Source organism: Micropterus dolomieu, linkage group LG20, assembly GCF_021292245.1.
Source record: "Micropterus dolomieu isolate WLL.071019.BEF.003 ecotype Adirondacks linkage group LG20, ASM2129224v1, whole genome shotgun sequence".
Taxonomy (NCBI): Eukaryota; Metazoa; Chordata; class Actinopteri; order Centrarchiformes; family Centrarchidae; genus Micropterus; species Micropterus dolomieu.
In genome coordinates, this window is record NC_060169.1 from 15,985,642 (window position 1) to 16,003,684 (window position 18,043).

An 18,043-nucleotide genomic window follows, 5' to 3' on the forward strand; every position below is an offset into this window, starting at 1 on the left:
AATGCTCACTTTGTTCTTACTCGACATCATCTGAACCTGTTTGGTCTGATGGGCTTCAGCACATAAACCTTTATTGTTGTTTTGTATCCTTACGTGGAACCTGTGTTTTGCTGTGTGCCGGTTGTTTTATGGTGTTAGTGGACTGCATGTCGTTAGCTGCCGTGTTGTCGCTGTAGTCTGAGAGAGGCTCGGGAGCGCGAACAATCCGACCCGGAGACCTCACATTAAAAGCAGAATAGTGGCTGATGCAAGCAACGGAGAAAACAGGTGTGTACTTTATTTCTAAGTGAGTTTTGAGCCCACTGACAATAAGGCAATGACAATTTGATTTATTAAAATCAAAAACTTACATATAGCCCCTTATATAATATAATATATATATATAATATATAATATTAAAATGTTGCAGCTTGGTCGAAGCTAATATACTGCTGAGTAATTTAATCCATAACAATGTGTCATATTTTATAAGATGATCAAATGCTTTGTATGTAAAATCTTAATGAACAAACAAATTATTAAAGACATCAAATAAATGCCAAGTGCAAGTATCTCAAAATTGTACTTAACTACAATACAGTAAATATACTTAAATGATGTACTTACTGTCCACCACTGGGATTACTATTCTATTCTAGTTAATATCTTGGATGTGTCAAATAATCCCATAATTCCTTAACTTCCTCTCTCTTCTGTTCCTTTATGAAGACAGACACAAGCCTGTTACAGCATGTTCATCACTGGTACTGTAATAATGAAACTCTGGTGTCACATTTCAAATTCTTCCATACCTTGAATTAACGTTCTGACATATGGAATACATTAAAATACAGTTTTACTTTCAGTGAATGCAACATATGAATAGTTTCTGTTTCATTGTAGTGTAATATTGACTGGAAAATAGTTTGGAGCACTGAGAAAATCTAACCACTGTGGGGTAGTGTTTCTCTTCATAAGAATCAGCTACACCCACAACTGTGTTAAGAAAGAAACCGTTATAAAACTTAATCTACACTTCTGACGGTGCTTTTGCTGAAATATTACAACACAATCATATAAAATCCTACAGGGTGTCCATAATATGTAATAGTGGACCTTGATTAGTCCTTGTTGGCATACTGGCTTTAAATACCAAGACAAACTATTATGTTTGTTTTAAGTTATTTCTTCAGCAGTTTTGAGTACTTTGCCAAATGTTTCTATGTCTGATTTTGTCAATGTGATAGCGACACAACAGTGCAAGATGCACACACACACACACACACACACACACACACAAAAGCTTTGCCAAGATGGCAAGATCCATTTTATTTTCATGTCTGTAATTTACTTTTAACGCTACACAAGTTATTCACTTTCACAAAAACTAAATAAATGAATAAATAAACGCTAGGGGTTAGTAGTGATGCCACTTAAGGAAATACCTTGGCATTTTAGCACTGGAGTGTTTGGTCATTTACGAAACAAGGACAGATTTTAGTGTAGAAACTGACTTTATTAGGCAGGGCCAAAAGTAATTACTGTTACTTAAAGTTATTATTTTCAATACTAGCCGCTCACTGCTTCTGTCTTAAAATATCTTACAGGAACAAATGCTTATTTGTCACCACTGTTAACACTGTTGTGCTAGATTACAGCACACCAGTGTGCAAACCTAGTAGCAAGAACGTGTAACGGCATTATTTAACCAATGTTGGTATGCAGTGATTTCATTTAATTATCTTCAAATATTTTCAGAAATATGAATCTAAATTTACACCTTCTAGATAAGAAATTAGTTAATTCTTGGGAGAAACCACTCTGAGTAACTTTCTTCAACATTAGAGAGGTGTATGTCGTGGTGCAAAGTACAAAGTGAGTGAGCGCGGCTGACTTGACTGGCCATGATTGATGCCATGCTGTAAAACCACCCCACTGATAATCTATTGCTCGTAATCCAATCCCAGTTTCTATATGTGCTGCAGGTGCGCCGTATGCCTGTGGCTACAAGAATACCAAACATAGTCACCACACCCTGTGCACCTTGTGCTTTGTCTGGTTGATTGCCCTTTCCCCCATGCATCATTGGTTATCCCATAATATGAAGGGTGGAGATGCTCTGAATGTCAGGAAGTATTCATGGGGGAAAAGATGTTCAGGCAAGAGCATGGTCACTGATCAAAACTAAAGTAAATCAGGAGGAATTATTGTGATCATTACATACGGTGAATGTAGTGGTCTAAATGGTGAATAGTTGTACAAGTGTTTGTCTTCTCTGCTGGCATTATGGTTTCTTGTCTCATTTTATGCTTGCAGTCAGCACTTATGATCATTGTCTTTTCAAACATATCTACAAACATACATCTACATCTAATGTAATGTGCCTGCCATTTAAAGATACAATGTGTACCAAAAAATGGTTAAAAAGTGATAAAGTTTACACAAAAAGAGAAAAGAGAGGATTCATGTAAAGGAAAAGGAGAGTAGCACTGAGCAGCTGCTGCTGATATTTACAGAAATAAATCCCCAACATTGCCAGTGCAAAATACTCCAATATGAATATAATTAAAGTTCTTTTAAGGTTTGTGTCATCTCATGCTAATTTAATATTAATGTTTTCCACTATGTCGTTTTATATGTGCAGATGTAGTAAACACACGCACACACGCACGCACGCACGCACGCACGCACGCACTAAACACATCTGGGAACAGCTTAAAACTGCCACAGTAAACTGAACAGTTCATTAGGAGCTGTTGGTGGTTCAGTGTTTTCATGCTCAAAGTTATTTGATGGTAGCTGTTGATTGATCTTTCAGCTCTTCATTAGTGTGCTTCCTTGTGTATTGTGGGTTACACAGACAAAGAGGTGAAAGGTAACCCTAAAAGCAACAATATGCAGCCCCACTTGAATGGGGAAGTGTACTGTTAGTTCATTAGCACCCTTCAATTTACCCTTCATCACCTTCCTGATGTTTAAAAAAGCATGTGCACATTTATAAAATAATTATGGCAAAACACCTTTTTAAACTTGTGAATAGCAGGCAATAGTAATTGCTATTATATAACATGTTATTATATATAGTTATTTTGTAGTATTTTGTTATTTCTTGAAATCCCCAACAAACTGGACATATGGAAACCTGGATTATCTTTGCATACTTACACCTGCAGTGCAGACTTTTTGTCTCCCCCTTCTGACAGTGAGAATAATTACACATAATTATACTGTCAACATGTGCTTATGTCATATAGGCTCTCCTATACTGAGTTGCTGCCGCCCCTCCAGCTCTGGTAAACCAATAATTGCTGGCTGGCAAAAAACATATCACTACCAGTTCGAAATACAGAGAGATTTACCTGCCAGTTGTAGGCTTAATCAGCATTGTGTGAACTGGTTTGGCGAGGGCTTGAATGTAATGTAAATTCATTTATATGTAAAAGTCCTGCACTCTGATCTTCACTGAATTCTGAACCACCACATCAGATTAGTAATGAAAATGGCTAGCATTCCACTGTAACATTAGAGCTGTAAAGGACTGTAAGCAAAAGCACTTGTACTTTATTTGGGTTTGTGAAAACTTTGTACTTTTGTTCCATTACAGGGAACACATAGGGAAATACTGTACTTTTTATTCAACTACATTTATTGTATTGTATTACCTGTTACTTCCTAGATAAAGATTTTACATAATGAATATATGATAACATAATAGAATTTGATGCATTGATGCGCTTTAAGCAACTGGAGTAGGCCTATAATAAAGGAGTCTGACATGGCAGTATGGATTATTAAGATATATGTTATCATCAATCTAACTTTCTGTACTTCTAATTTAGTTCAGTATATTTTGCAGCTAATACTGCCTATAGCAAAAGACAAGAGCAGTCACCCTACCTGGATTCAAACTCGGGTCTACAGGATACTAAACTGCAAGCCAAAGTACCAGCCTCAATGCATACTCAACTGTGGTGATGTACTCTCCTGTGGGAAGCAAACCCATGCGCATCACGCACACAGGTGTGCCTCACACATCTGCCAACACCAACTGCTACCCGGATTCGAACCTTGGTCTACAGGGTACCAAACATGCAACTTGACCACAACACCAAAGAGCCAGGCTCATTGGTCTGGCAGATTGCATACTCAACTGTAGTGACGGTACTCTGTCAGACTGCTAATAAACTAATGTTGCATTTATGCACAACATTAAGAATATCAGATTTCGCAATACTGTGCACTGATGATGATAATCGAAAAATAGCTTAAATAGTAAAACCTGTTTGAGCAAGGCTGGATTACCAACTAAGCAAAGCACGAAGAACACCAGGTGCCCCAAAAGCCCCAGGTTCATGCTGTACCAATGAATTGCTTATTTGTTTTAGAGCTACAACAATTAATTAAATAGTTGTCAACTATTAGATTACTTGCCAATTTTAATAATCCATTTAAGTCATTTTTTACTGATTCCAGTTTCTTATCTATAAAGATTTTCTGTTTTTTCTTTACTCCTCTGTAACAGTGAATTGAATATCTTTGGGTTGTGGACAAAACAAGACATTTGAGGATGCCATCTTGGGCTTGTAGTGAGGCACATAACAGTTTATCCGGCCACGTGGACATTGTAAATTGAAATTTACAGACAGACAGAAAGACAAAAGCATACCTAACACAGTTTTAGTTTATTTGATAACTTTAGTTACTTTGCAGATTTAGATGACTTGATACATCATATAATCAACAAATAAATTACAATGTATTATAAAACATGGTAAGACTTTATTGATCCCTGGGGTAAATTCACAAGGGACTCAGCAATAAAGTAATTAAAATCCAGTGATCCAGTGGTGAAATGTAACTAGTTGATTTACTCAAGTACTAAGTACAATTTTGTGGTACTTACATACTATTTCCATTTTATGCCACTTTCTACTTCTGCTCCACTACATTTATTTGACAGCTTTAGTTACTAGTTACTTTGCAGATGTAGATGAATAATAAATCATATAAATCAACTAATACATTATGATATAATTATAGGTTAAGCTACCCAACACTATATAGAGTAACTGAAATTAGCCCCACCTTTACCAGCTGCAACATTAAAGTAATGCACACATTAATGCATCACTAATTATAATCCAATTATATATATGATTCTGAAATTTCCCATTCTGTAGGTACTTACTGTTGATACTTTTGTACTTTCTACTACAGGATGTCTGAATAGTTCTTCCACCACTACCATCACCACTTAACATTAAAGTGAAGAACACTTGACTGAATCAATAATTATAATCCAACAACATACACTATTCTGCAAAATGAGTATTTTTACTCTTTGGACTTTAGATATATTTTGATGCTAATGCTTTTGTACTTTCACCTAAATCTGCTGTTGAATGCATTGCTTTCACTTGTTACTGGTTGTTGTTGGGTTTTGTTTTGTTTCTTTTTACAGAAAATAATTGAGCATTACGCCGCACCCCCAAACATTGTGTGAACAGTTTTACCTGACTTTCTGTTTGTAACTCGTGGCTGGTAAGTGTACAGTGGCTGGCAGCCTCTGACGTTGTGGTGCAGGTTTCAGTGTTGCACAGGCCGGGCCCAGTGCTGCAGGTTGTCCGGTAGGGTGCCTGTCGAGCTACAAGCATGCTGTTGATGTCAGGAGCAGAGGAGGGGAACGTGAGGAATGGCTGAAAACGGACGGTGATCTCCTGTTGGGAAACAAACCAGGACGGCTAATGATTGTCCGGCGTGTTTAACTGAAGATTTCACCGTCTCGGGATCAGCCCCTTAGCCACGCAGTAACAGGCAGCGCTCGCTTTTTTGTGTGGTTATTTAATGGGACAACGAAAACGCAAAAAAACGCAAGGTAGGCTACCGCTCCTGTCGCCAGTCCTGCTACTTTATTTTCACGGATTAATACGACACACAGGGGGTTGAGAAATGTTTCACGCCAAGGTAAATCGCACGTCTTCGAAGACAGTGTTTGGTTTTTAACACTAGCTAAACGTTAGCGTGGATATTTTTTGGTCGGGCTCGTGAATGTATGAAGTGCTCTGGGGTTATTTTAATTTTTTTTTGTTTTGAAAAGCGTCGGTTAGGCTTCATCTCTTCATGCCTCAACCGACCGACCACATGAGAAGTCGACGTCCGGAATAGGTTTGACCACAGAACAAAGCCCCCCCCCACACACACACTTTGTTTTTAATCGTTTCGACCTGAACCGACGAGGCGAAAATGCGTGTGGATTTGTTTTGGATATGTTTGTGGTGTTTCCTTCGTCTTGGGGCCACCGGTCAAGGGCAGTCGACGGCCGTTTGTTCGCCCTCATGCAGCTGCGATGAAGATGGGGGTGCAGACTGTTCCGGCAGAGGGCTGACCACCGTCCCAACCGGGCTCAGTGCTTTCACCTACTACCTGTAAGTACTAACCAATATCCACAGTGAAATTCAACCTCTAAACAAGTTTGTACATTTGTAAATTCCTCACCGTAAAGGCCTGCACGTTGTGTTTACATCGCAAGTGGACATTAAACATCACGGTGCCAATTTTCCACGAATGGCTCGCCAGAGAAAAATGTCTTAATGAAGATGTTAGGAAGATCAATAAGGATTTCTAATGTGGTTCATTATTCAATGTGACATAACTCTCAAGGTCTTTTACAGAGTTCAGATAAACTTCACACACCGTTAAAGGTTGACAACTTTCTATTGCAGCCCAAAAGTTCAGTCCTTCCCTGAAAGAACTTAAGTCAGCTCACAGTTTCTACACATTTTGTAACAGACGTGTATTGTAAGGCTGCAGCTAATGATTATATGATCAGTTTTGGAACATTCAAACATTTTAGAGCTGAAACAGTCCACAGATTATTAGAGCTACAGAAAAGTTATTTGCAACTATTAGTCAATTAATCGTTTCAAGACATTTAGTAGTTACAGCACCTCATTTGAAAATTTCATCTGGGATTATAATGGACATATTTTTTTTTTTTTACAACTTTATGATGATTTTTAGACTGAACCATTAGGCCTAATTTTGTCTTTGAAGGTATTTTTGTGATCTCAAAGATGTGTACTTTTTTGCCAGGAATGATAAAATGTCTATCTGGGGCCAAATAAGCATTTAAATCCAACATTTCCACAGTGTGAGCCTCTCTGCTCTGTATTTCTTCTTTACCGGCGTCATCTGCTCGAGCTGCGGCCGCGGGCGGTGCAGTCTGCGGAAATATTGAATTTAACATTTGTTTGGCCCCTGAAAAACATTTTATTTTTAACGGCAAACAGAAGGCCTTCCTAGGATCACAAAATTACCTTTTGAAGATGCAACCTGCTGCTGGATAACAGGTAAAAACCATTTTGCTATGTGACTGAATCACAGTATAATGTATGGAGGGCTGAGGTCACAAATAGGCCAGGTCTGGGTGAGTAAGGCTGCATGGATTGTTGCCAGCAGTGCCTTGTTCCCAGCAGCTTACTCTATGTGTAGTTCAAAGTAATTAAGAGTCAAGCTTGTGCCGTTATCACATTCTCACCACAGGCCTAACTGAGAGCTTCATTACTGCTTCAAGTAAGGGCACAAATCTTTATAAAAAAGTGGAGCAAATAGGCACCAAGTTGGTTCGATCTTTATGGGCTGGTGCAGATACAGTTGATGATTTGCCCCATGAAGAAACTCCTCAGTTTGTTTCACAACCTCTGGGTTAATCATAAACTAAAGTAACCACCTTGACAACAGCATTGAAAACAGCAATTTACTGTGGCTTTTTGTAATTACTGTGCTCCCTCAAAAACGAATAGAAGAAGTTTACATAGGTACTCGTCTATTTAAGATGTGTGATTTGGTTAAGAAAATAACCTGTTTCACTGTCACCTTGCCTAAAAGTGCAAAGGTTTGTTCTTGTTTTTGCCACCTTTTTCTGTAATTATAGTGGCCCAAGCCTCGCTACGCCAGAACCAATATTGTGCCATTTGAAATGGGTAAAGTAAACAAAGGATTCATATACCAGGCTGTCATGACATATCACACTAGGCCTACCCGTATAGCTGAAACTCTCAGCATACCTTTTCCTCTTTGAAGAAATACTGCAACTTTTTATGTATGGGCAGTCTAACATCTTAATCACAACAAGAAACAAGGTTTTCACAAAATTATATCATAGCTATTGCTGCCGCTCTGCTGGCCTGTTTTTTGCCAGAAATGGCAAAAAACTGTCTGTCTGAAATGTTGTTTTCAAGATTGTGCCGTTTCTTGTCTCGCAGTCGGCTCTGCACATGGCTATCTAAATGTTCTGTGGCAGGTTTTGAACACTAAACTGCGTAATATATTCACTTCAAACTCTTAAAAAAACTAAAAGTATGTGAAAGGTTGTTTGTCCCTCTCTCTGTCCTGCTCCCATTTGTTCTCCTGTTCTCCTGAACTTAAGTTGTCCTCTCCCACTCCCTCCGTCTTTTGTATGTGGAACACTGGGGTTAAGGATCATGATGGATTAGTGAGACATATTGCAGCTGCAAGGGCTCTTTCTCTCAGGGCTAATGCACCCACAATGGTCTAGTGATGTGTAAAGGGAAGAAGTCTTTTGTCATGGCAATATTTTAACTTTACTCTGGTTTCTGTGTCTTTTTAGAATCTGTATGATGGTATAGAGACACTTCTAGAGAAGAGTCTAGTCAGTGCCAGCAACAGGAAGGAAGCAGGGCTCTACAGTGCGACCATTTTGCTTGCATATTCCCCTAAACAATACGCGTGAACTGGAAAAATGATTCACGAGCACAATGTGCGTGTAACTACAACTTATAACTAGAACTGCAAGCAGTTGTAAGCGGGGTCCAAGCCTCCTGGCGCAAGCCATCCCTTGCCCCGCGGAGGGCGCGCAAGCTGACACGGGCGCCCCGCCGTGGCTCGGTGTTTTGCACAGCCCCTCAGGGGGGCATACCACATAAGGTCCTCAAGGTTGGTGTTGATCGGCCATTCTAAATCTAACATATGACATCACTTCCTGTTTTTGGCGTTTATTGCAAATATTTGTCAGCTTATAATCGGAACAATTTTTCACGTATCGATCAGGGGAGCACAAACCTGTATCGGCTTGGTCCAGAGATGTTCCGTGCCAAGTTTGGTGTCGATCGGACTTGCGGCTTCAGAGAAATCTCATTAAAATAGTTTTTTCAGTTTTCGCGATTTAGCGAAATGAAAACGTCATTGCAGGGAGGCGTGTCCTATACCATAGGAATCGGTAGCATCCCCCAAACACGTAGAAATAAGGTTTATGAATGTGCGATGTAGTTGCGCATAGTTATGAGGCAAAATGTGCCTGGTTCTAAATCCCATTCAAATGAATAGGATTTTCCCACGGTATTTGAGCTTCTATTATAGCGCCACCTATAAGCCGAATTGCACCAAATTTGTCAGGTGTCATCAGGGGCCCATGAGGAACAATTGACCCAAATTTGGAATGAATCGGACTTGTGGTTATGGTGATATAAAATTAATGTATGTCAAAGGGAGTGTTATTTTATATACGATTAAAAGCGCCACTTTTTATACAGGCCTTCGGGAAGTAAGGTCCCCAAGTTTGGTGTTGATTGGCCATTCCAAACCTAGGCAAAATGTAATTAGGTTCAAAACCAGGAGATTCAGCTGGATCCCCTGAACGCGTGGATATAAGTATATTTGATATCCGCCTTCGTGAGCGGGAGTTTCAAGCCCAAATGCATTGACCTTGCTTATAGCGCCCCCTAGAGGTAGAAGTGTGCAAATTTTTGTGCCTGAGGTACTCTTGAGGCTGTGGACCTACCTTGTGAGTTTCGCGTCCCTAGCAGTTACCGTCTAGGCCGCAGTATCAGTTTTATGGATGGAAGAAGAAAAAAATAAAAAATCCTAATGAAAACAATAGGGTTCCCAGCTGCTTCACGGTACTGGGAACCGTGATGCCTTGCATTTGCATGTTCCCAGCCCACTTCGGGCTTGGCCCCCTAATAATCCCCACTCCCGGCAGCATAGATCGTCAGAACACCGGCAACAGTTCAACGTTTAGTCCTAAAAGACGATGCAACTCCGACTGTGTTTGGGCCTGGAAATGCACAATTCACAACCTGTAAGTATGCTTTATTGGTTGTGAATTATATTTAAAATAAACACGGCAATGTAACTTCACAGACTGTTCAAGTGCGGAGTTATTGTAAACGTTGGCTAACACAGAAAGTTATAACTATAATGCTAATGTTACACCTGATGTGAAAGCTACTGAGCAAATGTTCAAATTGTTCGGCCAGTTTTTATGTAAAATTGAGTTGAAATATGGTGATTTTTGTAGAGGTTTATGGTAAGATGTGGAACAATGATGTTGTGTGGTTGTGGACTTGTGAGTAACTTATACCATCTGCTAGGTTATGGACGCAGTCTGAAGCGGCTTTGATTTGGATCACGCTACCTTTTTTCTTACGACCCGTCCTTTGCTTCTGATTGGCTAGTAGTCCTTGCCTCGGAACTGCGCATGTGCAACTCCCAACAAAGATTTTGTACAAGTAAGATGCATCACTCTGTAGCTCAGGAGTGGAGCGTAGGGAACACATAGGGTGAAAAGAGGAGCTGCAGCAATGTGCAGTATGAGAAAAATGTGGTGTTTTTTGAAAATTAAACCATGTAAACCTGTTCTGGTACAACCCCTAAATAAGATTTTGAACCTGAAAATGAGCATAATACCACCTCTTTAAGGCAGATGCCGAGGTGTACAGATACAAGGTTTAAACTAAATAATTTGTTAAACTCTGTTGCATTTTTCGCTGTGCTCCTAAATTTTTTCATTTAGCACATGTGCTCCTTGGGGAAAACATCAGCGTAGAGCCCTGGGAAGGTGTGTGAATTTAAAGATACAAACACACATAATAGCAGCAACAGAGTTTCAAGGTAGGCTAGTGTTTTGGAAGTCTAACAATGCCCAAAGGTCAGGAAAATCTTCATTACAAGGATGAGTATTTTAGGCTCTTTATGCTATTATTGTCTGTCAGTTGTTGTTTTGTACCTTTTTATGGTTTAGTAAAAAAATTTGTGGTAACAGAGGACCACATATTTTACAATAAATCATATGACAATGTTGGAGTGGACTCTTACCTACAGCCTACAGGGGCCTGAGTTTTGGCATCTGTAGTGGAAACAGCCCTCTCACAGAAAAGCAGATGAGAGAAAAGAGGAGGCCCCTCAGCCTGTAACAAAGCAAACACTCCTTTTGAAGGTATGTAGTTTACCTGCCGTTGAGTCTCTGCACAGGTTTCGTTTTTGGTGTAGCGTCTTCATGAACTCTTGAGCATTTTAAAGGAGCAGTACATCTTAGTTGTATTAGGTCCTTTTCATGGTGTGAACAAGGTGGAGAGGGGGGGGGGGTGGCGTTAGGGGTCTTGCACTCTGCTGGTGTAGCTTGCCAGCTTCACCATTGATGCCCTCAATCCATTTTTAACTGAATGATACTTTTGTTCTTGGTCAGCAGAGGTGAAAGGAGCCAGTCAGTGGCTCCCCACTCCCAAACAGGATGACTTGTGGATGGGAGAATATTAACACTCTCTCCCCCCTCTCTGAGTCCCCAACCCTGTCTCCCACTTATACACCTATTCCCATCCCCCATCACACAGTTTCTGCCAATGATTGCAGGTTTTCTATATCTATTTCTTCTGCCCTAGTAATTATAAACATTACCCCAAGCTGAGTTTGGTATAAACTTAAAGGATTTTTTTAATGTTTAGTAGTTGTAAGCAAAACCTTTGGACGTGGTGGTTTACTTTTAAAAATGACTGATTGCTCTGAAGGTTACTTTGATGCCTTCTGGGACTCAAAAGGCAGCCATGTGGGAAACGGTTCAAGGTAACCTAAGAGGATGTAAGCGTTTTGGAAGTTAGTTTGAAACATAGCAGATATTCTTTATATGCAACTGTCTGTCACACCAGGGAACACACCAAGGAGTGACCACTATTCTATAGGTAATCCTAGGTGGGCTATAAAGAACTTAAAGCGTAGTAACTCTAGAGTGAAGCAGAAGGAAGAGCTGCTAATTTTACATGAAATAACTTTGCTGAACCTCACATTTGTTTCTGTTATTAAAGCGGTGTAGAAAAAAGATAGGATAGCTTTTAAATGTCCTCTAAAGTAAAACTGTGCAGAGAAATGCATTGTTTCTGTATTTTCAGTGTTACACTGGATGGTATTGGGGTGTGCAGCAGCGTTAGTTTAATTACATTAAACACACAATCTTGAACATACGTTGTGAGGAAATGATGATGCGTTGCACCAGTGGCCTATTGTGGGGGTTGACAGATACGCTGTCTTGTCTTGTGTGTAGCAAAAATAAGGCTAGCTATGAATGAGTGGTAGATTATCAAGACACACAGTTTCTCAAAAATGGTATAATGTAGCTTAATAATTGTCCTCCTCTGGAACTCAGTTTTCAGTTGTATCAAGAAAGAGATAAAGTTGAAAGAAAAATCTACAGGAAGTGAACTTGTGATTTGCATTCCAAGATAAGTAAATCCTACTATGAATATGCAAAATTATCGCTAGTACTATTTTAGAACATCTATGGAAATGTGCTCAGTTAGATTTAGATTCTGAATTAGGCTCTTCAATGTAAGGCCCCGTCCCTATGTTACTTTTAGCACTAAATAATTTATAAAATTCTGTGAGGAATCATACTGTTTGCAGAAGCCCTTTTTTGAGATAACCGGGAAATAATTAAAGGCTTAATCTAAGATAATAACGGTATAGTTGAAGACTGTTATCTGAATAAGGAAGCATCCTTATTAGTACAGATTCAGTCTTCAAATATTTCACCACTCTAACAGAATTTTTAACACTTTGTCACCATTTGCTGGGCAGTGAAAGCAGCTGTCAGCGTACACTAGATCTATTCACCTGCACTATTGCTGTGCACTCTGAGGGCCCCAAAGCGTTTTTTTCTGACGCCAGCGTCTTTTTTCAATTCATTCCAATGGGAGCACCGCGTTTTTACTAGGAGCGTGACGAGGCGCTGAGCATTTTTTTGTTCGGTCGCCGAGAGTTGAAAAATGTTCAAATTTGGGGAAAAACGCTGCGCTCGTCACTGTCACTTTTTACCCAGCTGTCCAATCACAGTGCAGGAGGGGCGGGACAAACACCGCACCGAGCACATCCGATCTTGAACGAAGCAATGTGCCTACTCGCCGAGGTGTTTCCTCGCCCGCAAAATCTCATGAACCCACATACGGACAGTCTGTGCTCTCATGTTTCAGCCTTCTCTTCATGCAGAGCAAAGGCCAGAGCAAGTAAGCCTATATACTTTGTGGTGACATTTTTACATTCACTAAAATTAAGTAGCCTACCCTACTTGCAACACATCGCCTCCACGGAAATTATGTATCATAGCAACCACAGCATCTCGAAAAAAACACTGCGTCTCCAAAATGCACCCTAGCGCTCCCAGCTAGGCGTTTTCAGAACAGTAGCAGGCAGCTGGTAAAAAACGCTTTGGTGGACACGGGCCCTGAGGCATACAGTGATGTACTTATATTCCTAAGTGGAAAAAAAATGGACTTGAAGATTTCTGGTTGCAGGTACACATGAAGGTTCACGTGAAGTGAAAGCCGTCACACAGGCCAGTCTAGGCAGCTGTATTGGTCATTATCGATTTATCGTTTAATAATAAACATCATAAATGGTGAAAAATGTCCGTCAAATGGTGTAGGTTCAAAATCAAAAAATAAACAGTTTGCTATGAGAAACACACTGGAGAAACTGCATTTTGGCTTTTAAAAAAACACCCACTCCATGATTAATAGTTTATCATACAGTTCCCTACTTATTTTCTACCGATTAATTAATGGACTAATCGTTGCAGCTAATTACTACTTTGATTTGTTCTAAAGCCTACACATTCCTCTTTAACAGTTTAATAGTGACCTTCACAGGGGCATGAGATGCTGAGTAAAGTGAAATATAAAAGTGTTTCAATAACTGTAAGCAGACTGTAGAGCTGCTCCTCACATCTGACCAGATAAAAACACTTGAACCATCTAACTGACCGATCGATCAGTGGGCTGCAGGAATGACCTTACTGTCCTTATATCCATTAATAACAAACTGACAGAAACCTGAATGTGAGTGCTGTCGGATGTCTATTGTGCATTTGTTTTTTCTGTAACCACAGTCTATACTGCTCTTTTCTAAATAAGTGGCTGGGCTTTATTCATACAGGACATGTAAAACATTGTTCTGGTCAACACTTTGTGCAAGCTTTATTAAACTGCACATAACCCTAGGGCTGGGCAATAAATCAATGATAATTATCGCAATATTGTACTATTGTACTACAATACTGATTCCTCAGTATCAATATAATAAATGTTCAATATATCAATAAATATTTGGTTTAATTCATTTGAATCTTGGACAAAGCCTTTAATTTTTCTTTAAAAATATTTATTTTGTTGAGGAAAAGGGACTGAAAAAAAGATTTACTAATCATATTTTTTGAAAAAGATTTTATCATAATAGTTTTGAATGTTCTGCCCCAGATTTGTTAATTGATCCACTGTTTGGCGTCAGTGTTTGTCACATTCTGAACATAAAGAAAAGTTTAGCCACATAATTAACCATCTGGTTTCTTTTCACTCAGGAACAAAAATCAGCCTTTAAACTTGAAAGAAATGACGATTTGACATATATCGTGATAATTATCTATCGAATGATATGAAATGGTTTTTATTGTGATAACATTTTTGGCCATATTGCCCAGCCCCACATAACAGCAGAACAGCAGCTACAGGTCTTCTGCGGTGTGCGATGTTAGCATTTAATTATGTTAAACAGACCTAACCATGTGTTAAACTAACTAATGCAAGTGCTATTGCATATGTTATATAATATACAACTCATGTATGTATGTATGTATGTAATATATAATTAAACCACTTGCATTTTACATTAAATAATTTTTAAGTCTTAATAATGATTTATAACTGTACTTTACAGTATATTCAATATAATTGCAGGACTGACAAAGTAATGTATTAAAGTTGCTTTATACTTTTTACATGAAAGGTTGTGTGTTATAAGCCACTTTTTGACCAGAAGTACCAGAAGTCGACATTTTAAGTCGCCAGATCTCTTTTCAAGGAACTAAAAGTTTCCTTCGTCCCCCTGTTGTACGCGTTTCCACCGTGGTCTGCGAAGATTAGACAAATTAACCAGCTGACGCAGGCTGTGTACAAAGCGATGCACAGGCATCATTATTTGTTACCACTATCCATGAGCAACATTTATAAATAAACATCAGATTTGACTGGAATATAATGGAAAAACTAGGTTATAGGCTATGCTTGACCATTAAAGCAGCTTTTTTCTGTGGGAGTATAATGAAGAGACACGCGATAAAGTTTGTTACGCATTTAATAGCAAACTGGATAAAACCATCAGGTTCTTAAAATAACTCCAGTACAGCAACACAAAAATAAAATTGTTGTTTGCACACAACGATGGAAAAGGGAGGAACAGTAGAAAAACACCCGACATTCTCCAGTTAAAGCCCATAGCATTTACTTGCCCATTCAGAATTTCACTGCAAGGCAAGCCCCCCCCCGATACTTTCAGAAAGTACTACTTTGGGGGGGGTAATAAATACCCTAGCACTACGTTTAGACCCTGGTAGATCCGGTGGAAAAATAGTGAGTTCCTCCAAAGGTTCCTAGTTCCGGGGTATAGTTCCTTTGGTCGAAATGCAGCTATAGACACTTGCTTGGAGTGTGTAATTACTCACTGTATGGCATGCCATGTCTTTATAACAGCTTTACAAAATTGTAAATGGAAGGTGTTGTCTACTACTACATTGTCTCTAACTTCTGGAAAGTTTTACACACCCCAGAACACTGTGACAAGATACAGGGTTAGTCATTTTCACAGGCTGTGAGGAAAGGCAGTATGATGATTGATGGACTGTGTGTTCCACTTTCACAACAGGAGATTTTGTCTGGAAAAATACAACACACAGGAACACCTGGTAATCTTAAATCAGCAGAATATTCAGAAATTAAAACAAAACCCGCAGTCTTTTATTTAGGGCTTTTGTTGCATAAAAAAGTACTTTTCTTGATTTGAATACCCATTCAGCTTTTCATGTCTTACTGTTTTACAGCACTGAATCACATTTTAATGGCTGTAATAAGATAGCTTTTAATGTAGGGGTCGACAAAAATTAATTTTTTGATGAATACAGTACACTCTGGATTATGAGGGAAATGCTGGATTTTAGTTTTACCAGACTACACTATCTTTGTTTAAGGCAAGTGCATTTTTATGGTCCACTTTTCCACATTGGCTTGATTTGTGAGGTGCTGCTCTGATTGCTGTTCTACTGGTGAAGCCTCCTGTAGGACCCAGTAAACTCTTAAAGTTATGTCACTGCAGTTTCTGGCATTTTGGCTATGACCTCAGTCAAGTCCTTTCCTGGGTGTTTGGTTTGTTCAAGCAACTACCTCTAGAGAGTCTGGGTAACTTACGCTTTTTCCTAATTATAAAGCCTATTGTGCTCTTAGAATTTGTTTTACACAGTTTCCCAGGAAGCGCCCAGTAATGATTAGGCATAAATATACAGATGGGTGTCAAATGAAAGGAAAAAACCGCATAAAGTGTCTTAGTGTGGGGTCAAGCCACCTCCGGAACATTGAGTGCTCCTTGTTAAATCTGTGGAGCTCTATTGGGAGGATGAACACTGTTCCTTCAATTATATATGCGACATTTAGGACCTCTTTTGCTAGAGAGACCAGCAGATAGAAAGGAAAACAAACATAGCCAGACATCTCAAAAGGACATCAGAGTCACTAAATAGATCTGAAGATGAACGTTCAAATTATGTCATTCAGTGTGATGGTGATGGTGGTGGAAAGCATTGTCTTGCATGTTGGTCCAAAATCTTTCTTAGGTGTGGAACTGGGTTAAGATCTAGCGAGTTGTACAGGCAAACATTGTTTTAATTTGTTGTCTGCAGATCGGTTACAAAAAAAAATCATTTTTTATAAAATTTTTGGGCAGGTTGTAGGAAGTTTCACATTTGCAGGTGTACAGAGATCAACATGGATGCATTGCAGCAGGGCAGAAACAGTTCCGGTGCAAAATGTGTGTAGATTTATGAAACCTCTGCGTTCAGAAAAGTTGGTCTTAACAACAGATTTGTAAGGCCCAGTGCATGCAGTTCATCTCAGTCATCCTGAACACATTCACTATAAATTGATTCGGATTAAAATGCATTAATTTCAGTATATGGTCACTACACACACAACAAAATCATGTGCGATTGGCCCCAGGAAACATGACTATAACTTAAAATGATGTCTCTTGTGCCATTGTAAACCATGACCTTACACTGTGTACCTAGTATGATACGCCACAATTCAACATGTGACCTAGTAATTTGACTTTTATCACATTGCTGGCTAATTTAATCAATTATTCCATTTGGAGCCAAAACTGTTTAGTCTATTGTCCATCATTAGTAAACTAATTTGATAGTTTCAAGCAAAACTGAAAACCATTCTGTAGTCCCAGCCTTCTTATATCTTGTCTTATATAAAAGAATGTCTTTGGGGTTTGAATTGTTGGTCTGTTTTCCGTTTGAAAACAATCATTAGTTGCAGCAAATTAGGATTGCATTATTTATTCAGGAATAAAGCATAGTTAGCTCCTACTACCTTAATCAACATGTTTGCTACACAGAGGCGAAAAGGGAGCTATTTAAAAGAGCAACATTTCAATTCACACATACACACAGATGTTTTATTGTTGTGTGTGTTTGCAAGTGCACAAGATTGTCTTTTCAGGTGTTATATTTTGACTTGTAGAAGTTGTTCATACTTCCCCTTAGCAGCCATAGTTTCCTTTTCTCAAAGCATGTATGCTACATTTCTCAGATTTTCTGCTTCCTCTGCTAAAGCGAAGCCAAAGGGCACATGGGATAGAAATTTACTGATACCTGTTTGTAGAAGCGTTTAGGCTTGTCACCATTTATCACAGCTGCATTTTTAGTGTCCCCTTCAATCTGTCTTAG

The 18,043-nt window shown here is 39.1% G+C and overlaps 1 protein-coding gene across 4 annotated transcripts in view; it reads left to right on the forward strand.

The window, feature by feature from the left end:
* Positions 1–5,537: 5,537 nt before the first annotated feature.
* The window catches only part of lgr4 (leucine-rich repeat containing G protein-coupled receptor 4), a 40,873-nt gene continuing 28,367 nt past the window's right edge, over positions 5,538–18,043 (forward strand). Inside the window, exons 1-3 of one of the 4 annotated variants that reach the window (XM_046032025.1) lie at positions 5,539–5,854; positions 6,077–6,144; positions 6,292–6,404. Coding sequence is in view for 1 of the 4 variants with exons in the window: in XM_046032023.1 (XP_045887979.1) it covers positions 6,223–6,404 (182 nt within the window). In the remaining 3 variants the exon portion in view is untranslated. Of the gene's footprint in view, positions 6,405–18,043 lie in introns of all 4 variants that reach the window. The other 3 variants (XM_046032023.1, XM_046032024.1, XM_046032026.1) reach the window with 3 other exon arrangements.